This window comes from Mercenaria mercenaria, chromosome 18 (genome assembly GCF_021730395.1).
Source record: "Mercenaria mercenaria strain notata chromosome 18, MADL_Memer_1, whole genome shotgun sequence".
Classification (NCBI taxonomy): Eukaryota; Metazoa; Mollusca; class Bivalvia; order Venerida; family Veneridae; genus Mercenaria; species Mercenaria mercenaria.
In genome coordinates this window covers 31650531-31674197 of record NC_069378.1, presented here as the reverse complement: position 1 = coordinate 31674197, position 23667 = coordinate 31650531, and the positions used below count along the sequence as shown (strand labels likewise).

Below are 23667 nucleotides of genomic sequence, written 5' to 3'. Positions count from 1 at the left end.
CGTTACAGTCTTTGTCCTTTTATTCATGAAGTAATTATTTGGATATGACTTTCATTACACACTAACTTAACGTTGGGAGTATTTTACGAGGAGTTAGAATATCACTAGATCGTAGAAAGAACGAGTTGTTTTACATGAAAATTTAAGGATGAGATTCAGGCCTTGAGAAACAAAACTCAAACAACACCAAATCATAGAAAGAAAGATTTGTTTGACATGAAAATTGAACAGCATGTAAAACATATATATTACTTTACGAAACAAGTGTCAGTATACTTATAAAAACATTGAATTCCGGAAAAGAACTGCCTAAAGGGGCTCCACTTCCGGACAGTTAAACGCCTTTAAAAACTCACCATTTTTAAAGAATAGTTACACATGTTCGTTTTGATGCATATGCAATAGCGTGCGAGTGGTGAAATTTCGCATAACAAGGTGGAACACGGTTTTCAGCAATTGTTTATCTTTATTTCCTTACAAATGGTATTCATTTTCAAAGGGAGACAACTTTTTCGGATTACTTTAAGTACAAATGGCATTCATTTTCAAAGGGAGACAACTTTTTCCGATTATTTTAAGTAATCGTCGAGAAAAAGTTGTTTCCCTTTGAAAATGAATACCATTTGTAAAGAAATAAAGATAAACAATTGCTGAAAACTGTGTTCCACCTTATTATGTGAAATTTCACCACTCGCACGCTATTGCAAATGCATCAAAACGAACATGTGTAACAATTCTTTGAAAATGATGAGTTTTTAAAGGTGTTTGACTGTTCGGAAGTTGGGCCCCTATAGGCAGTCATTTTCTGGAACTCAATGTTTATGTCAGTATACTGACACTTGTTTCGTAAAGTAATATATATCTTTTACATGCTGTTCAATTTTCATGTCAAACAAATCTTTCTTTCTATGATTTGGTGTTGTTTGAGTTTTGTTTCTCAAGGCCTGAATCTCATCCTTAACGTCATATACAACATGCATATTATTTTTAATACGCTTGTCAATTTCCTGATATAAGCCTTAAGTCTGCATGAAGGGGTCACATTTGCTGACAGTTAAAAGATTTTAAAAATGTACATCTTTTTCAAAGAACTGTTATATATCTTCAGTTAGACGCATTTAAAATAGTTTCTCAGTGCCGAAATTTCATAAAAGTAGGTGTAACATCGTTTTATTCATATAAACTAGGTGTAACATCGTTTTATGTCTATTTCTTTATATTTACATTCCCCCTATTCTTTTCCGTTGAAAATTATGACATTCATTTCGTAAACAGCAAAAGGGAAGGCTCGAAAATTACGTCATTGCTGCTTAGTGATAACCGACCGCTGTTTTGACGACGTCCGCGTATAGTCAGAGAGAACGTTCCTTAGATGACATCGAAGTTGTTCCGTCTGGTGAACAGAATGTCCGGGAAGCTGATTTTAATATTAAATGCCACAAACCATGTGCAATTTATAATTTTATCTTGTTTACAAATGGAAAGGAAATATAATGTAAATATAAGAAATGAAACTATTTTTTCGGAGTTCATGCGAAATGAACGACAGAATAGGATCTGCAAATTAAACATGAATCGCGCTATTGATTTGCAGAACCTATTCTGTCGTTTATTTCGCATGAACACCGAAAAAAAATCATTTCCTTTCTTAAATAAATGGAATGTTTTAAACGGGGGTAACTATTTAGAACATTTTAAGTATCCTGTTATACGGTATAGTACAGGTCAATATGGTTAAGTATGTGTTTGTGTATGTGTTTTTAATGCATGAGTGTACAACGCCATTGAAGATGCTTTGTGTATTGAAATAGGCGTTTAAGATAATTCTCAAGTTTCAAGTTTCAAGTAAAAATGTTCTTCGTTTACCACCATTTGTTAGAAGTTATGTGTATTGGTTTTACAATAGCTGTTTCCAATAGTTTAATAATTGTAAATCACAGTCAATAAAAAAATGCTTATGTCGAACACATAGAAAATATGATTAAATCAACGAAACACTTCCTTATATGGTCACGCTTTTCTCACCATGTAGTTATGCACAGCATGTATTTGGACAACTGTTTCATCAGCTTTTGGCATAAAATTTATAGTCTTATGAAACTTAAAATATTTTCAGTGTGTTGACAATTAGGACGCTTTAATTATAACAGAAATATGAATCATTTTAGTCTTGTACGACCGAAATAACTGGGCAGACCGTGTACTGCTTGTTTTATTTGTTTAAACATTGATTTTTTAAAAGAAAAAATACATCTTGTATTATTAGGTAATCATATTTGCTCTAACTGCAGTGTTATCTCGTAATCAATATCGCAATAATTTACGCTGACTTGATTGAAACATGCCTGCTATGTATATTTTGCATTCAAGTCCAAAATAGAACCACATAATACTGCAATAAGTGGTATGCACTGATTAGCCGGCTTATTTGTACTAATTTTTTTCAATAGGTTTATATTTCGGTTTATATATCGGTTATGTGCATTGTCAGCAGGCTTTAAGGGTGGTTATTTAATTACATACCAAATTATTTCACAATAACAGCATATGCATACGTCATTTATTATGTCTTTGTAAGATATGGACACTTTTATAATAAAGTTTACGTATTTTTAAACAGTAGGCTTAGAAAAAATCATAGTTAACTCGATCGGAGCAAAAAAACTGGTTATTTTAAATTTGATTGCTTTATTTAGCAAACTGTATAACAGCTAATGAGTCAAATAGAAACTACAGTTTTCGACTCAGTAAAACTGATAAAAATGTGCTTTGTTCTCAATTTAGATTGCTAAAATCTACAAATTAAATTGTATAGAAACAGAATAAAAATAATGTGTATATCAGAGGCAACACTATATTTCCCATCGTTAATTCTTTCTTTCATAGTTTGCTCATTTTATAGTTTTCGTACATAATGTAATTTAAACAAAAGTATAAACAAGTTCTTATCAAAAATGTATTGTTTTCTTATACTTTTGTTTTATTTCTTTCTCTCTTTAAGGGCGGCCTTCGTAAGATCGCTGACTTCAAATCACCGATGTGGGTTCCAGCCTCACTAGGGGCGTTGAATTCTTCATTTATATTAAGTTTTACAAAACTTCCTGTTTTCTATTCCACAGTAATGAGGTGACTGCCTTAATAAGCATTTACAGTGTGTTTTGTAAATGGTTCTTGGCCCAGAGTTAACTTTTATTCAAACTGTCTGGGTTCTGCATGCTCTCTAAACAAAAGGGAGATAACAATAATACAAACCTGTATGTCTTTTTAAATTTGTACACAGAAAACATTTTCCTAATCACCGGAAATTGTAATACCTAACATTTTTGGCTTAAACAATATCTTATTAATCACAATTCATTTACAACATGTAGATATATCTAACATTTTTAGTTTGAACATTATTGAAAATTATTTTTTTTCTGGGCAATCACAATTGAAAAATTACTTCCCGGTAGGAACAATAATTGTTATATCTAGTATATTGGAGGTATTACTTCCTTTAACCACCCTACCCACTTTTACGCCCCCTTCTCCTTTTTACCGTGAGTGAGGTTAGGTGCCACAAAATACCCGTTTGAACTCACAACAGCCGGTTTGCCACTGGACGTTCCTGGGAAGTGCCCCTCTGTGCTCCTTTTTATGTTCGTTTTGTCCTCGCTGTCTGTTTGTTTAACTTCGCGCGCGCATGCGTACATGTATGTGTTGATTTTGTGCGCGCCCATGTTTGTATTCTGTTGTTCAGGTTTTTTTTTCTTTTGGAACGTGGCTTTCCGTACTGAGTATTTGTCTTTGGTATTTCCGCTCCAAAACATACACCCCCTTTCTCTTTACCCAACAACGTTTTATATCTTTTATATAATTAATATTTACATTTTTAAAGATATTTGAAACAACTCCTGTTTTTGTTTGCTGTGCTCTATGCTTCCAGGAAATTTACCCTTATCTTCTCATCTTTAAAGTTTACTCAAGAAATAAACAAGATTTTTGACAAAGGCATGACAAAAGTTCGATCAACTACCTTTAAACAGTGTCTACATGACAAGAACGAAACTTGTTTTGTTTACTGCATGCGCGCACGAAGTTAAACCTTGAAATACAAGTTTACAAATCTTGCAAACCAGTTTATTGCAGATAAAAGAAGAAAAAACTTATATATTAGAAAAAAGAATGTCGCCTCTGCATATTGAATTGCATAATCTGCAAACAAAGATTTACGGATGAATACATTCAGTGTATTATCTCTAATTTGAAAGACATTTTTATCTTAACATGGAAATCGAGCAAACTTGTTAATTTCTTTTTTTTTTTAAATTATTCTATTTCTTTAATGCCCAGTTATTAGTAAAAGTGCCATAACGTCATTACAAAAAGTAAATAAAATAGCTGATTTCTTTTATATTTTAATATAAAATGGTATTTATTTCAATGCTCTTGTAAGAAATTAAGTTGACGAGAGTAGTTTCATATTTTCCAATTATTTATGAGTGTTTGTCTGGTTAGTGAAATTTTATTTAGTAATTGAAAACAGGAGCAAGGCAACTTAAAAATCAAGTTTGATTTTTTTTCGAAAACTGTATTGATTTACGAATTCATATTTTTTGCCTCGGGTAGTCAGCCAGGTATACCTTACCTATCCTAAGATCTTTATCGCTTCTTGGAAGAGCTACAGTTTGGTCAATAAATATTTATAGTTTGCAAACGTGCAAATATGCATTCAAATGCGCGCTTCTGACAAGTTAAAACCCGCTGTTTTCTCTATACAAAGACATTAAGTTTAAATTTTTGTAAACGTTCTCTTCAGAATTGTGTTTTGGAATATTTAATTTGGTAAGACCTGTTCCTCTTATTATTGTAGCAGATTTGAACAAAATTAATAACGTTTTAAAAAAAATGTGTTGAGAAAAACAAATATATAGTTACAAATTGACAGCGCCATATATATAAAGCCAAGAAAAAGTGGTTAATGTCTATTCATTGTATTAAATTAATGTAGCAGTATGCACAAGTACTGGATGGTTAACTTTAGTTGATCGTTAATTACCGATGTTGAAGAGCCGGCTGAATAAGTTTGCAGATAAGTTGTGAAGGAAGCTGTTGCCATCTTTTATAACAGTTTTATCAACATGATTTTCATGACGTTCATGTGGGAGGAAAAAGTAGTTCACTAGGTTGTGGTGTGTCTTTTAACATTTTTTACATTGTAACTACATGAAAACAAAGACTTTTAATATCGTGTCGACAAAATGCACAAGAACAGAAGCTCAATGAAAATTTCAAAAGAAGCTCCTTGAACCTTATTGTAACATTTGTAATTGCTTTCTTTTGTTTGCTTTTAACAGGTACTTCTATTCTAACCAGTTGATGTTGAATCAGGGTTTAACTATATTTTCATATATATATATGACATTTTAGATTAAATTTTCGCACATTATTGTTTGCACAGAGAGATGTCCGATGTTATCATAAAGATAAAGTCTACTATAGTATTATAATACGGTATTTTGAAAGTCTCCTATCTCAGATATGAATAACCTTGTGTGCAATTGTATTTTTCGTGGGATAAAACGTGCATATAAAAAGGTTATAGTCCTTTATATTTTTATGTACATTAGCTAACCTTGACAAATACGTAAAGAAAACCTTTTCAGTCCTTTAATGTATTTTTGTAATAATGGGCAATGATATGTTAGTATTTCTCTGCGAGTAATGAAAAATAGTTTGACTTATCTGACAGAACAATATGACTTCATGGTATCTTAAAACTACAAAATGATCCAAAGTTATCGATAAATTAGACGAAGAACCGCCCGAAGGCCTTGATTATTTAAGTAGGACATAAAACATGCTTTATGCATTTAAGGTGACGTAAAATGCTTTGTGCAACTGGTTTGTGTCTGTTATTATATATAGACCTTTTTGGAAAAGCGTTAGAGAAAACAAAAGGATCACAGTCTCTTTTACTACAAAACGATACAGGGCATCAAATAAATAAATAAATAAATAAAATGTCGTAGGTATCACCAATGTTTGAACATGGTTTATAGCTACAGTACCCAATACTCAACCGTTATATTGTATTTTATATACTATTCCTGCCTTGAGGGAATAGTAAGACAAAGTTGAAATTAGTTTTATGCCCATTTTTTGTACAGTGAGAGCTATAGTGGCTTATTTGGGACGTTTCGTTTTGTCGTGTTGGCGTGCGTGCGGCCTATTTAGCACATTTCACTGTGACGTCCTGGCGTGCGCGCTAAAGTGCCAAAACGAAATTTTGGAAGCTTCGTTGTGTGGGTGCCGACACAACAGAACTTTTAAAATCCAGTTATGGCGCGTTAGCACGCGCGCGCCAGGAATGGCGCAGTGAAACATGGGCACGTCACCGCGACAAAACGAAATGTCTAATAAATAAAAACAGCCACCATAATATTTCCTTAACCATAAAAAATGCCATGAATTTGAAACAAGTCTTCGTATCAGAAACCTGTGACACGTTTCCTTCAAGTAGTGAATAAAATGCAATACAACTTGATAAAGGGGGATCGTCATTCAAAATCTGATAATGCATAAAACTTTTTATCCCCTTTAAGAGTAAGTGATATCTTTTTTCAATCATGAACTCTATAGTTAGTTTTTTTCATCTGTTTAGAGATTTAAAAAGTCATTCCAAATGGTTTATTATACTTATTATAATACAAAGATACAAACCTTAGACGATTTTACGGAAACAATTGCACATTTAGCATTATACGCTACCTAAAGATTATTTTGGCAGGGCTCAATATTTAGGTAAAATAGTAGAAAATATAAAAAAAGAAAACGTTTTAGCAAATCAAATTCAACAAAACATTTTAATATTTTTTTTATCATTTTTAGTAATTGCCATTCAACACAAGGAAGTTTAAGCAGAAAAAAAATAAATAAACATTTTCTAAAAGCAACCAGGGTCAATATTTGAAGACAGATTTTAACGACGGATACGCACGTAATTTTGAAATCATAGTGTCTACTTTTTTTAATAAAAGGAAAAATTAAAAAAAAAAAAAAAAAAAAAAAAAAAAAAAGAAAAAACACGAAAAATATAGCCCTGAGAAGGGTCTTGTGTTTAATTTTTTTGCTTGAATGATTTGAAAAAAAAATGGACCTCACACGTTTTCTTGCTGGGCGTCTATGGGAAAAATCACAATATTGATAACATTTTCGCGAGCATATTTTTCTATATCGTAGATTTCCATGAAACTTCTCGCATAAACATGTGGAAATAACATGTATATCACCGGGTTGCGATTGATTCATGAAACAATTTTCGTTTCCTTATAGTGAGTCCTGGCTTTATTCTACGCTATGCGGATAAATGGCGTTATGCCAATATTTTCGGTTTATCAAACGTACAAAACTACCTTAAAAACCTTTCCAAAATATATAGGTTTGCGTAATTTTAAATATAACAAAAGAAGATACAAAAAGAAGATTTAAGGTATCCGATCCACAAATAGGTAAATTTCGATGTCTGGTGACCCCATGTTTTTTTGGTATCATTTGAAAGTGTTGTGTCTGCTGAACAAGAAATAGTAAATAAAATGACTATAAATAATATGCATGAATCACTACAGACATGTTTTTGACTGCGAAATGATAAATCCTACACTGAAATAACTGGATTTCTATTGAAGTATCATTGAAGACCATAAAATAAAAAGATAAAGATTCTGTAACGTATTATTGTAATGTAATTTATATTTTCTTTTTCAGTAGACATTACATTTTCAATTGATACCAAAATTATATGGGCTTACCAGGCATAAATATTTGATATATCTTAATAGCACTGTCATTTAGAACATGCTTATTTGTGGATCGGATACCTTAAGCGAATACAATTTCATAAAGCGTTACACAACACCTTACATTGTTAATTTTATGAACGCAAAATCAGTTCATACATTTAAAGAATTGAACAGCAATACAGATCAACGATATCAGGCGCAAAATCAGACAGAGAGACGGGTTATAGTCTAGACCCATTATTATTATGTATATATGGACCGTATATTCAAACATCGTAATTTAATATTGATATACATTATAAGAATGCATTTCAAATTTGAGTCATCATAGGAAGGGTATTCAACTAAAATATCCATTTTTAAGGAATCTAAAACGACCATTTTTGCTAGACTAAATAGCATTTAAAAATTTGTATAATTACAAAAAGTATGTCCTTTACGCTTGGAACTAATAGCGGGTTATAGTCGCGGAAGGTTTAATTTTCGCTATATTCGCGGTCAACATTTGGCAGCGCGAAATCTATTTTATTTCTATTCATTTTCATTGTAATTGCTGAAGTAAATATAAACAAGGGGTTTGTATGAGTACATCGTAAGAAGCTACTTCCCATGTGTTTCGATACGTGATTAAAATTTGATAAAACAGAGATGAAACATATTTTAATGCATTACAGAACTAAATTTCGTACGAGTGTTGAACTGTTACCAGTATTATCCGCTACATGCGTCTCTATTCAGACGACAACAACAGACTTATTTGCGTGTTTGTTATTATTTGCATGTCTAGGAAGAGTGATCTCCCTTTCTTTTGTTTACAACCAAGGTTTATAATTCGCGGTCTAAGTAGTTTCCGCGAAATCAAGACACCGTGTATTCAAAACTCTTAAAACAAGGACAGCAACGCTCGACTATTCAACAGCCTTGTCAATTGAATGAATACAAAAGTCGAAAAAGGGGCATAATTTTGTAAAAATGCAAAACAGGGTTATGGAACCTGCACAGTGTTTATCAGCTCATGCCAGTAGACAAGTGTGTGAAGTGTCAATCCATTCTCATTAGTGGGTACTGAGAAACCAGCTTACATATAAGAATTTAACCAAAAACTGCTAAGTTGAAAAAGGGGTATAATTTTGTAAAATGCAAAGTAGAGTTATTGAACCTTTGCACTGCATGTCATAGTATGACATTGAACAAGTGTGTGAAGTTTCAATCCTTTCCCATTAGTGGATACTGAGATACCAGCTTACATACAAAAAACTTAACCAAAAACTATTAAGTCAAGAAAGGGGCGTAATTTTGTAAAAATGCAAAGTAGAGTTGTGGGACCTTCACAGTGCATATAAGATCATGACAATGAACAAGTGTGTGAAGTTTCAATCCATTCCCATTAGTGGATACCGAGATACCAGCTTACATACAGAAACTTAACCAAAAACTGCCAAGTCGAAAAAGGGGCATACTTTTAAGAAAAAAAAAAAAAACAAAGTAGAGTTATGGGACCTACTTAGTGCATGTCAGGTCATGACAGTGAACAAGTGTATGAAGTTTCAATCCATTCCCATTAGTGAGAACTGAGATACCAGCTTAAATACAAAACCTTTACCAAAAATTTCTAAGTCGAAAAAGGGGCATAATTTTGTAAAAAAGCAAATAGAGTTATGAAACCTAAACAATTTAAGTCAGTTTATCACAGTGAATAAGTGTGTGAAGTTTCAATCCATCCCCACAAGTGGTTACTGAGATACCAGCTTATATACAAAACCTTAACCAAATCGGGACACGGACGCGGACGCCGACACAAGGGTGAGTCCAATAGCTCTACTATTCTATGAACAGTCGAGCTAAAAACGCGAACATTTGGCACCGTGAATATATCCCACTATACAGTATTCCATCGGGTGATCACTTTTCGATAACACACTGAAACAAACACATATATGACAACCAATCACTAAATATTTTAGAAGAGTCGACGGTCACCTAGCCATGTCAACCCAGAAGAAAGAAGACATTCTAGACAAGTAAGTCATACAGATTTAGAACCAAAACTGAGATGTATTAATCTCATTTAAAATTCTGGAATGATCCATTTTTTCGTAAAGGGCAAGGCAATGTTGTTTTGATGTTAATTCCGTCTGTTGGGATTTCTTTAATCATTTAAAGGAGTGAAAGAATTTTCAAAATCGACTTAAAAATGAGTAAGTTATGAGTATTTAAATATTTGATAAAAAATTTCGGACATTTTTTTTCCATGGCAACTAAAAACAAAATGCCGAATTTATTATATTTCTAGACACATATTTGAATTGTATTTACTTATTTCTACAAAAAAAATTCTCTATTGTTTCTGTCTATAATGAAAGAAATTACCATGTTTTAGATCTTACACTCAAGAAACATATAAAATTAATCTATTTTAAAGGTTATTTGCTAAATAAAGAATCCAGCAGTGTGTAAATGACGTCATAAACACACAAAATGGCTGCCTCCATGATCAGCAATTTTCTAATATTTCAAACTGCCATATCTTTTTCAATAATGGTCCGATTTTAAAATTCTTTCAGCGTTATGAAAGGCTTGAGGAAACCACATCAAAGAATTCTTCGTTAGTAGTATTTTGCTGAAGTAAAATAATAGTAATGCCTAAGCAGTTACCCTTGTGCCGGATATTCCCATCTTTACCCGCTGCTAGTGATTGATTCGTTTTCTTGCATGCCTTATTCTTCAATTTGTAGAAGATATAAAGAAAAAACGAAGGTTTTTCTTTCAGGCGCTATTTTGTTATAGTAACATATGAATTTACGCATTCATTCATAAATTAAAGCACGTGAGTCATCTTTCGTCCCTGGGTGTAAGATGACTTTTTCTAGCACCGTAAAAGCACGGGAAAATCCTGTCCGGCATGCAAGAAGTAGAGGATATATTATGACTTTATTAAATGAGTTGAATAAAATGTTAAACTGCGAGGCACTGCTCGACAAATGTCTTTCTTACTTTGAAACGGCGAAGATTAATGACACGGCTTTATTTAACTCCATATTGTAAGATACAAATTTCTTACCTAGATGTAATTAGTAGGAATTAGATTCCTTTTCATAAAGGTAGTCTGGGCAATAAGGCCGCTGAATGTACGAAAAGCATTTGTAAAACGAATTTTTTAGCGTTCTATGAACATACTTTATTTGAATTTATTGAAAGTTTTATTTAAGGTTCTGTGATCCTGAGCATCCAGTAATAGTAGGCTTTGAAAAAATTCAAGCTGCTCAAGAACTAATTGGGGACGCTGTTGTGAAAACACCATGTCGTGTAAGTAGCGGATCACTTCCATAATCATAAAATTTATTGAATAACTAACTCACACAATCACTGAGCGTACCAAAGGAAGCCAGAGCCGCACGCCGAGCTGGAGCTACATACGAATTGTGGCGGAAAGATATGAGCCGCGCCATGAGAAAACCAATATAGTGGGTTTGCGACCAGCATGGATCCAGACCAGCCTGCGCATCCGCGCAGTCTGGTCAGGATCCATGCTGTTCGCTTTTAAAGCCTACTGTAATTAGAGAAACCGTTAGCGAACAGTATGGATCCTGACCAGACTGCGCGGATGCGCAGGCTGGTCTGGATCCATGCTGGTCGCAAAGCCACTATGTTGATTTTCTCATGGCGCGGCTCATATAACAAACTGAATACAGTCAAACTTAGTTCGCTCGAACTCGGATAATTCGAGCTCCGCCAATAATTCCAACTCATCGTCAAGTCCCGGCAAAGTTCCTGTATAATGTATATTGTTAGATGGCTCGAATTACGGACAATAACAAATTGTGCCGGCCCCGTCGAGTTCGAGCGAACGATACTCACCAACGTAAGACATAACAGTAATAATGGTAAAATCATTGTAAGTGGCACCATAAATATATTCATCAACCGACAAACAGACATATCATGTAGTATTTCTAAGCTAAATTCTTTCTCTAAAAAAGTTTTGAATCGCTTTGAACACCTTACTATTTTGCAAAACTTGCTTGTACTATTAGACTCAACAAAAAATATTTGGTATAAAAAACCAGGATGTTGTTTTTACAGCGTTCACAGATGTCTGACATGTTCAACATGGAGATCTACTTTAAGAAAGAGTTTCTTCAATATACAGGAAGGTAAGGTTGTTAAAGTATTGTTCAACTAGAACGCAACAAAACATTTAAAGCGACTAAACCACACATTGTAAAAACAGAAAACAACTTTTTCTATATATGCCTTTGTGTCAGATGTTTGATGTAATCACAATGTCTTTTTGTTCAATTTTGTTGAAAATCGTTGTTTTGCTAATAAATGTGAAATAACTGCATTCATCATCGATTTCTGATAAGGGTTTCTTTGTTTTAAAAAACGGGATTCCGTTTAGTGAGCACCTTGCAAACATCACGTGACAATGTGTGCAATCACTATCTGTCCCTATAATCCCTTTAGGTTGACGCATCGATCTGCTTGGTCTCCTATATTAATATGTAATGTTCATATCTCATGTTTTGACTTGTTCTCACAAACGCTCTTTACAAACTAATAACATCAAATACATGTATTTGTTTTTTTTTACCGTAGTGCATTTTATATTCAAGCATTTTGTTGTGTTCACATTAAATATAAAAATACATTGTACGTCCTAAGTATGCCAGATAATACAACACAACATATGATCATGTCATAAATCTGTGTGTTGACAATTGATATTTTACCTAAAGTATCCCCAAAACAGACGTGTTCAGTGTCAATCACATCTTTCAGAACTGAAAAAAAATCTTTTACGTTAAAAATTATGTGTTTTCTAATTTCAGCTTCAAAGAAAGAGGTGCAAGGACCAGTCTGTTAAACTTATCTCCGGTATACAAAAGCAATCATGTCATTATATTTTCATCTAGGCCTAATAATACAATTTTAGATCACTAAAAACGTCTTAAATTAGATCATATAATAATCTTTAATTATGCGAATGTACTTAACAAATCTGTGGAGACTGCTCACTGCTTTGTGTGATTTAGTGGCCACACAGCATGTTAAAAAAATACCTATAATACTTTGCCAGTTGATTTTTGTAACAACAATAATGTTGACAACGCAATAAAGGTTCCCTGTAGAAATGGATACATCCAATTTTGCATTTGCAGCGACCAGCTTATGATGGCGATGTTCATCGTAACCGAGAATAATCTGTTGCTCTAGAACAATTTTCAACAGTATTTGAGCCGTGCCATGAGAAAACCAACATAGTGGCTTTGCGACCAGCATGGATCCAGACCAGCCTGCGCATCCGCGCAGTCTGGTCAGGATCCATTCTGTTCGCTTTTAAAGCCTATTGGAATTGGAGAAACTGTTAGCGAACAGCATGGATCCTGACCAGACTGCGCGGATGCGCAGGCTGGTCTGGATCCATGCTGGTCGCAAAGCAACTATGTTGGTTTTCCCATAGCGCGGCTCATTTTATTCACTTCGAAGACAAGAAAAATGACACATACGAGGGCTGTCCCAGAAACGCGAACTTTCGAAAATAAGCGACGCATCAAATAATCATTTTAACTGACGTTACTTGAGAGGACTATAGAGTTTAAAATTAGATATCATGTCATATTATTTGAGTATTTTTCGAACTAATAAAAAAAGTTCGCGATTTTCTGGGACAACCTTCGTAAAGACAGCCGTAACTCCTTAACCACATTAAAAAACAACAACAAAACAACACTAAAACACAACAAATATACCCATTTGTTACAGGAAAAAATGGTAAGTTTGAAGAGAATTAAAACGTTAAGGTGGATATGATTTTAGTTTATGGTACAATTAATATTCTTTGACACAACAGGGTACCATTAGCAACCCAGTCGTTTTCTTTTTTTACGACAGGTCACCTCCTTCATGAACTGATAGCATTATCATTACTAGCCTCTTGCCAATAGTTACATACATACTGGTAGTAATCTTTTCAATCTTTGATAATTTTACATAAAAAAGTTTTAGCAATACAAAAAAAATCATTTTAGGGCTTGTCCAGATTGACCAGTTCTCAAACTGGTGGAATAAATGAACTGAAATGGGCACTGCCTATCCGAATCATGTGGAATTAATGCAGTCTAAGTTCTAAAACATCTGTAAGGTCGATTATTCCACATTGTAGACGAATATAAGCGTCCGATATAAAATAATTATCAGATCAGCTATTACACTATCTTGGCATAAAGAACATTTATTTTTGCATGACCTATATTCTTTGATTACCTTTAATGCAAACATTAATTACCTTTATATATTCATCACAGCCAGCAGACTACTAACCATGTGACTGGATCTTCCTGTTAAATCAAATGGGCTGTATAATTTTGCAATATTCTTTTACACTGAATATTCATGACAAGAATAAATATTTACAAGGAAAGAGAACCTGAATTTTGTCTGATATTTGGGAGGGGGGAGGGGGGGGGGGGGGGGGGGGGTGCGGGTTCTCCGTACTTTGGTCTGTCTAGTCAAGTGTGATACGGTTAGATTGAATGCAAAAACTAATTACCTTTAAGCTGGCATGACCGAGGGAGTCAACTGACTATTCACCAACTTTCTGTGAAATCAAATGGGCTATATACTTTGCAATTTACTTTTTCATGAATATTCATTAAACAGAAACCGTCATTAACAGAATACTAATATTTGGACCGAGAACCAGCTTTTTGTGTGATATTTGGGTCTCTTCGAACTTCAGTCTGGTCTGTTTGGTCTGTCTAGTCATGGGTGTCTATTTAATTCTACAGAAAATGAATAAATGATGGCCAACTAGCCCTTTTTCAAAACTATAATCTAACTGACAGGAGCAGAAAGCGAAAGGAGTAATAACAGCCAGTGCCGGGAACCATGCTTTAGCTTTGTCGTATCACGGAAAGTGTCTCGGGATACCAGTATCTGTTGTCATGCCAACAATAGCACCACTGATGAAAATAAAAGCGTGTGAGAAATTTGGAGCCAAGATAAAAATATCTGGACACAACATCTGTGAAGTAAGAGAATTGTGTCTTTTTTTGTGAAAACAAAATTGCAACATCTTCCTGGAATTTGCAAAATATGATTGCCAAGAGACGTGCAAAACATCCTATATTTTCAGAGTCATAGTTATTTGTTGTGTACTTATGTTCTATGCATAAATATACTAGTACAGTTATTACTTGAATGGCTTGCAAGTAAATAGTTAAAACTATTTGTCCGAGACTCAAAGGTTCTTATCTACCTTGCGAAATAAATATGACACACTCTAGTTATAAACATAACTAAAATATATCTGATAAGGTAGTGCGTCGCTCTCTAAGATAAAGACCATTGGAAGTCAAAGCATGTATTTTATACGGCACATTAAATATTTCCAAGCAACAAGAAGTTGATAATTTTCTCCATAGGTTCTGAATATTTTGTAACAATGAGACATCGCAAGATATGACACATCGTTAAACAATTGAAACTGAAATGTTGCCGAAAAACTATGCCGAAAATTGTCTGTAATAATTGATAATTAATGAGCTTACAGCAAAGATATGACAAGACGATACATTAATTTCAGTCTAGAGTAATAGCACTGGAAATGGGACAGTCTGAAGGAATGATGTACATAAACGGGTGAGAGCAACAGTTTCGAGCCATTCTTTAAGTTCATAAATATTATAACTTCAGGTGTAATTATTGGCCACTCTTCTACATGTTAAATAAACTTTTGTAAATTTACTCTGATTCAAAGTTTCATACCTGATATGTCGTATGCTAAAACTGATATTGGCAACTCTTCTACATGTTAATCAAACATTTGTAAATTTCCCCAATTCTTTTATACCTGCTGATAAAATAGATATGCCGTATGCTAAAACTGATATCATATGATAAATAGATAGCAAGACCTGGAATATAAAAGGATTAGATAAACTGTAACAAATATCTAACATTGATGAAATATTTTACGATCTATTTAAAAGATGACCAATATGTACGAAAATGAAAACATTAATGATATCAGTGTCATGTTAGATACGACCATCCAGATATAATAGCTGGACAGGGCACGATTGGCTTGGAGATTGTAGAACAGGTACCTGACCTTGATGCATGCATAATTCCCATTGGAGGAGGTGGTATGATAGCTGGAACAGCTCTAGCAATCAAGAAAAAATGTCCAGATGTCACAATCATAGTAAGTTTCAATTTGAATATTGTTTACAGATATTAATTACATAGAATATCCTTAATAGTTCCAGCCTAACAGTTTCAAAGGAGAATGTTGAAAATGTTTTATTAGATATATTGTGTTACAAAATTCTGCTTAAGGCTGTGAGGTGTGTACATCTCACGAACAGACTGAATCTAATAAAATCTGCTATTATTTTGTTTGGTTAAATGCTATGCTTCCAAAGAATTTGTGTCTCGTATAGATTTTATGACAAAATCAATTTCATTATCAGGGTGTTGAACCAGAGCACTGTCCAAGTTTTGCCGAAGCAAGGAAAGCAAAAAAGCCAATTTATACACCAACGACATCTACGCTTGCTGACGGTAATAAAATAAACGATGCCATTTGCCGTTAACAAGTTCGCCCGCTTAGCTCAATGGGTTATTCTTATAAATAAACTCTAAATAACAATGTAAGACAATTAACTAAAAAACCCAGACATTTTGGAAATATTTACGAAACTTATCTGCCAGGATTTCAGAACTGCTCTTGACTGTTTATTCCTATTTATTCTATATATTTAAAAGGAAGTTCCTTTAAATTATCACTATTAATGCAATGTTATAGGACATTGTGAACATTTAAGACTCGATAGGACATTTATAGAAGTCTAACACTTAATGAACAATTACTTTCCTTACTTTAGTTGATTTGCGTCAATATGGTATTTCATCATTCTGACATGAGTTTGTAAAACTTCACTTTTTGTAAATTTTTCCAGGTTATACTCTTGCCGTTTGTATAAAATCTGTGACCGGTCAATCAATCCCGATAGTCTTAGCACTTTCAGAGTCTGTATAAGTAGGGAAAACATTTCATTTAGATTTGTCCGACTAAGCTGACACTTACAAGGTCTTGGAAGCTATTTATAGATTAGACAATAAGTAAGAATGTATCGGCTGAGTGTACATAGATATACGTGCTACAAAATAAAGCTTTATCGAGCTCAACTATGGCATGTCAAAATTTGCTTAATTATATAATCTATTTTATTATTATTGTATGTCTGTTATTGTTATTCAATGTCCTATCATTTATATTCTAAATTTTGCTGTTATTGTATATGTCGTTATTCTTACTGTATGTTCGACATTCTTATTATTTCTAAACAACTCAACTATTTATAAATGGCTTGATCTGAAATATACACCTGCTTGCAATATTATATAAAATATTTACCGTCAGGTCTGGCTGTTCCAACTGTCGGGGTGAATGCATTTCATACTGCGGACAAACTGATAGATAAGATAGTAACTGTCAAGTAAGTAACTACCAGTCAAGTGAGTATTTTTTTCAAGCACGTTTATGTCAGTCAAATGTCAGTCAGTTAAGTAACTTTTTGTCAAGTTAGCAACTATTCTAATGCAGGAAACAAAAAAGTTATTTATGTATATAATTATACAAATGAACATGTAATCTAAACATGACATTAAATAATATATACAAAACTGCAAAACGTACTCTCTCTCTCTCTCTCTCTCTCTCCTTCTCCCCCTCTCTCTCCCTCTCTCCACCTCTCCCTCTCCATTCATCAACTTCTCTGAATTTAAATCCATCATTATTGTCATTATCGCATACGCTACCTGGGAGCTAAAATTCTTGAGAAGTGTCTAATATATACTCATGCAGAAAAATTTACCTGTCGGAGAGGGTTGGTCTAAGGATTGCAGGGCCGCGAGTTCGATCCCTGGGCGGGGCGTATGTTCTCCGTGACGATTTGATAAAAGACATTGTGTCTGACATCATTCATCCTCGGCTCCACCTCTGATAATTCATGTGGGGAAGTTGGCAGTTACTTGCGGAGAACAGGTTTGTACTGGTACAGAATCCAGGAACACTGGTTTGGTTAACTGCCCGCCGTTACATGACTGAAATATTGTTAAAAACGGCGTTAAACCCAAAACAAACAAAACAAACCGTCCTGTTCTATGTCGACTGTATTTTATTCTATATAATAATGTTAAACTGCTAACTTGTGCAGTATGGGTTTTAGCACATGATGCACAGTAGCCATAAGTTAAAGCATTTATTTTTGAAGGAACCTAAGCTAGTTTTAATTGTTGCTAGATATAGAAATAGGCATGCAACTGACAATCGATACAGAACTGAAATGTAAATTTGCTCAGGAAATGTATGTCTTTACAGTTGCTGTGTTTGAGCATACATATCATCTCTGCGTAGCATATTCTAACAGATTTGGCGTGCAATGTCAATAGCGACTGTTTAAAGTAGAACTTTTGAGGCAGATCTATCATATGTCAGTAAAATAGCACTTTGTTGATATTACAATAAAACTATAATCAGTCACATTAAAGAAACCTGTAAAGTGGCTGTTTAAGATGCCATGTTTCTTAGTTCAGTAATTATAAACGATGTAATGTTTAATGTTTGTAAAAACACCACAAAGGATACAAAACATGTGTTACTCGCACTCTCCACACCATCTCTCTTCTTGTTACTTTTTCTTAGACCGTTCGTTCTAAATGAACCGTGTACCATCTGCTTGTATTTTACTCCAGCGAGGAGAATATAGCACTAGCCATCCTGAGATGTATCGAGTTGGAGAAAGCCGTAGTAGAGGGTGGTGGAGCTGTAGGTTTGGCCGCCATCATTCAAGGCTTTGTACCAGAACTGGAAGGCAAAAAGTAATTTATTTAGAAGTATTATGTTTAAATCGATGTAAATCTGAATAGTTAGATAGTTTCATACAAAATATTATTTCTCTTGGAAAACTTGGTGGAACTGAAACGAAGTAAGAGCATCAATGTAAACAGATTATAAAATGTTTCCTAATTCAAATGAAAAATATTATTTTATCTAGTATTTACTTCTGTATATCTGAAATGTTACGTAAGTACCTTCGGGTTTGTCACAGTCACTGCAGAAATAAATAGATAATTTTGCCAACTTCTTTAAATGCAGTGCGGAGGTCATAAAATGTCTCCTCGTACTTGGATTCAATGCTGTTATATTTTATATTTTCTGGTCCTTTTGGATCATGGAGTTCATTAATTATCTGTGAATGAAAATTCCGATTAAGCTTAGGGGCGTAAGAGGTGTTGCACTTTTCATTACCCCCTCATATACAGCCTCGGCCAAACCGACTCTGCTATTATACTGCTTGGTTGCCTGCTATGCTTTCAACACTTGTATCATGATTAATCAGGGTCGTAGTAATTTTGAGTGGTGGTAACATCGACACAACAGTGCTTGATCGTGTAATTGAGAGGGCTTTGGCTGAAGATGAAAGATTGGTCAGATTCCAAGTTTCTGTCAGTGACAGACCAGGAGGGATTGCAGAGCTGACGAAAATAATAGCTGATCTTGGGGTCAGGTATGGTCTCTTCCTTTTATCAATAAACTATAAGGTTCTGATAAAAATAATGAATTAGAAGAACAATTCTGTAGTAAAAGTAGCCAATTCAAGGGAATTTTACGTAACAATAATGATCTAAATAAATAACAAATGCTTTTATTTCCACCTCAAACACACATGCATTCACCATTATTTACCACAATGTATAATTACTGTAAGAATTAGTATTCTTATGAAAGCGCAGAGACTTGATTGTTTCCTTACAATACGTGAGATCTGTGTAAATATTTTAATAATCACAACTATTACAGCATCAAGGACATATTCCAAGAGAGACCATGGGAAAAGCATGATGTATTTGCTGTTATGGTAAGTAACTTATTCCAGTGCGTTGATCTGACTTGCATTTTGTTAAGATTTAATAAGTCCCTTTAAGGGTCTTGGGAGTAATTGACCAGAAAAAATGTTATAGACAAACTCACCGAACGGGATCATTACAATATCCTCTTCGCCTTCGCCTTCGGTTGTGTGGCGGGTTGAAAAAAGAACATTTTTCGTATAATTTCATAATGTTTGATTTTTCAAATGGTTCTACATTTTAATTTTATTTGATATTATTTGTTTTTCAGGTGAAGGTCGTCTGTGAAACACGTGATGCCGAACACAGCAAACAGTTGCATGATGCTATCAAGCAACACTACCCGAATAATCATCTGATTTGGGGACCATCATATGATTAACTGAACTATGCGAATCAGAGACTTGAACTATGCAAATAAGAGTTCAATCGATGTATTTTTCTATATGAAGTGTTTTAGTTATTCAGAAATTATCCTTAACCAAGAAAAAATGAAAACAAAAAAAATGTTAGCAAGACCTTTCAAGAAACATTCCAGTTGACATTAAAATAACAAAAGATAACACAATTTTATTTTGTCAAAAATCTATTGATGAATTGTTTGTCGTTTCATTTTGTTGTTGCTACTTAAAACAATTCGATATGTTGATGTTTTAAACAATGAAAGGGGTAGATATTCCATGCTGTGTTACTAAACCTTAACCAAGACAAACTCTATTATCTTCATATATAGATATCTAATTATCTAATTGATAAAAGAAAATTAAATAGCATAGATTCTCTAAAATTGCTTATACATTTTGCATGCCTTCAGTTATTACTCCTTTCACATTGTTGTATTATTTAATGATTTTAAGAACAACAAAAGTCGAATCAGCAGAAGCAACAATAGATAGCTATCCTACCTAATGTACTGGATTCTAAATGATATTCGGTGATTTCCGTTCGGTAAATTCGGCATTCTTTGCATCTATAATTCAACGCGCACATAGCTTTCCGTTAAAACTCATTTGTTGCTCTGTGATTTGAAAATTGCCTAGTTTTGTCATTTTCGCATACCAGAGGTCTACAATGGTTTCCTAGTTGAACCTCTGGCTCATTTCGCCAATATTTGTGGTTGGTAAAAAGTTTCAGCCAATCAGCGACGTTTCGCAACAACTCGTAGGGGACCAATCAAAATCGTCCGTGAAAAGCATGACCGCATCCTTTCCAATATCGACGATGATTTACGAGGAATATTACCATTTCTTGACATCGAATTCGAGTAATCGCCATTATAGAATATCACCTTTATCTATCGATAGCTTGCTTGAACAGTGTTTCAAGTTTCAATTCGGAGTACATAAAAATGGCAAACATTGATTGAGTGATTGACTCCCGGTAGTAATTACAAGTGTGCAAACGAAAGAAATAAATCAGCGGTTCGTCTCGTGATTTTGACGAACCTCTGATGAATGAAAATGAGTTTTGTCTACAGACTGATGCTTTTTAATATTGCTTTGATATGCCTGAATGATCTGTCCCATGATAACTGAAGATATTTCAAAAAGCTGTGATGCGTCATAACCAGTAATTCTTTTTATAGCTAATGTTCAATTGAGACTTGTTTTGCTTGGTGACAACGGCGTTTCTACTTTGAAATGATTTAATATAAATTAAGTTTAAACTTAATAATTTCAGCAATTACTTTCACGCGAAATTGTCAATAACTCATTTGTTGCTCTGTGATTTGAATATTGCCTAGTTTTGTCTACTACATGTAATACTGTTTAATATATTCTTAATTATCTGTCCTGTGATAACTATTAATACTTTCATGTGATATTTAAAAGCAGCTGTGATGTGTCATAACAAGTTTTTCTATTTTATATCTAATGTTCAGTTTGGACTTGTTTTGCTTGGTGATTTGTAACGTTGTATTCTGACTTTCTTGAATACCGAGACAATAGACAAGGATTTTGTCACTGCTTGTTTCTTAATGAAACTAAACAAGCAGAAGAAATGGTTTTAAATATCAATCAAATATTTTTGTACACTTGTTTATTTAAATTTTAACAGTTGACATTGTTCTTATAAATTTAATTCTATCTTTATTACTAAAAATAAACGTGTTATTCACTACATCTATGATTGTTTCTTTCTGCACTGATTGTCTCTAGAAATGACTTTAAATGGACCGGTATTGTAGAGCTTAAAGACGTTTTAAATATTGTAGCTGATACAGTGACGGTTTTGATGAGTGATGCCTCCAAGAAATATTTTCACTTTTTATGCCAATTACAGGGATCTAAAGGTTATGGTTCAGAGTTTCTATGTAAAACACGATCAAGATGAACGTGTAATAAGACGATGCGCTGTGTGCACGACCCACTCATTTACCCAAAAAGTCAATGTGACACTTGGAGAACAAACGCTTAGAGGAAAAACGCTAACTGGGTCTATTAAGTCTTTTAATAGCGTCTGTTTTGTTTTCGCTCCCTAACTCGGCCAGCCACCGATGGATTTTAATATTTTTGGCAAAATTGTTACCCATAACAAGATAACGTGCCATGTGAAAGAAACAGGCCCATAGCTCAAAGGTCAAGGTCACACTTAGAGGTCAAATCTTTCAGAGTTTCAGTGTAAAAGACGATCAAGATGAGGTGCTTTTCAAATAACCTGAAATAAGGCGATGCGCCGTGTGCACGACCCAAACACTAACCCCAAAATTCAATGCCACACTTGGAGAACAAACGCTTAGAGAAAAAACGTTAACTGGGTTTTTAAAGTCTTGTAAGTCTTTTTATATGGTCTGTTTTGATTTCGCTCCCTAACTCGGCCAGCCATCGTTGGAGTTTAATAGTTTTGGCAAAATTGTTACCCATAACAAGATAACGTGCCAAGTGCAAGAAACAGACCCCTTGATCAAAGGTCAAGCTCACACTAAGAGGTCAAATCTTTCAGGTCCATTTCCTTGTCCGGTCGATAGCTTTGCCATGCACGGATAGATATTTAAAAATCTTGGCGCAAACATTCTCCATAAAAAAATAAAAATGCGTCGTTGCACAACCCAGATTGCTTGTTAATACGTAAAGGTCACACTTTGGGGCCAATGGTAAACAGGATATGTTTTGTGTACGCTCAATAACTTAGTCAAACGTAAAAGGAATTTAATACTACTTGTCACCAGTGTCCACAGAGCGAGATAAAGTCCAACATAAGACCCAGACACCTAGGTCAAAGGTCAAGGTAACATTCAGAGGTAAAACTTTAAGGTTATTTTCCTTGTCCAGTCTGTTACCTTTTTAAGCATAGATGAATATGCATATAACGTCCACATTAATACGATGTGTCATATGGACCTGAGAAAAGTATGCCTGTTTTTGTTGATGTATTTTCATCATTAATATGATAACATAAAAGTTTGTTATTCATTACATTTTTCTATATTCTCAACAATTTTAGAACGACATTGCATTAAAATATGATCATTAGGAGCGAACGCAAAGGTCCAGTGGTGACACTGACTGACTATGAAACCAGAGGTCGAGGATTCGAGCGCTCCAACTCCTCAAACTAAAAATTGCTAACAACGGGATAAGAGTTACGTGTATGGGAGTATTACAATCAGCACGCCAAAGAACCAGTGAAGCTTATTTCTATACTCCCACTAAGATTACTAACAGTCTCCTGGAGGAAACGCCTCATTAGGGTATGCGACATTTGAGATAAGTAGTCCGCTAGAGACAGGGGACTCTGAATTGCATAACAATACTGAATTCAGTTGTTAGCATTGCAATTAGCACATGTATATGTTGCACTTAACTAAGTAAAAGAACTTATCAAACCAAGCCTGTAACATTTTCATTTTTGTCGTGTCATGGAGTTACCGTTTTTTCTATTTTAGATCCTTGCGTCTAGATCAAAATGCCATAGAAAGAAAATACATACTATATGCATGAATCACGGAGAAAATATGTCGTTA

The 23667-nt window shown here is 34.1% G+C and overlaps 1 protein-coding gene across 1 annotated transcript; it reads left to right on the top strand.

The window, feature by feature from the left end:
* Positions 1-4596: 4596 nt before the first annotated feature.
* Positions 4597-21826, top strand: LOC123538348 (L-threonine ammonia-lyase-like). Its single transcript, XM_045322380.2, has 14 exons — positions 4597-4827; positions 9749-9805; positions 10994-11090; positions 11868-11938; positions 12617-12662; positions 14633-14818; positions 15373-15428; positions 15831-15993; positions 16262-16352; positions 17215-17290; positions 18549-18674; positions 19196-19363; positions 19657-19714; positions 19975-21826. The coding sequence occupies exons 2-14, from the start codon at positions 9771-9773 to the stop codon at positions 20083-20085; spliced, it is 1284 nt and encodes a 427-aa protein (XP_045178315.2). The 5' UTR covers positions 4597-4827; positions 9749-9770; the 3' UTR covers positions 20086-21826.
* The last annotated feature ends 1841 nt before the right edge of the window (positions 21827-23667 follow it).

Excerpts from the sequence above, each read along its gene's own strand:
- LOC123538348 (XM_045322380.2), top strand. The coding sequence starts at position 9,771 with ATGTCAACCCAGAAGAAAGAAGACATTCTAGACAA. Across the intron at positions 15,994-16,261 it reads GTCCAGATGTCACAATCATA|GGTGTTGAACCAGAGCACTG; the intron begins GTAAGTTTCAAT and ends TTTCATTATCAG. Across the intron at positions 16,353-17,214 it reads GACATCTACGCTTGCTGACG|GTCTGGCTGTTCCAACTGTC; the intron begins GTAATAAAATAA and ends ATTTACCGTCAG.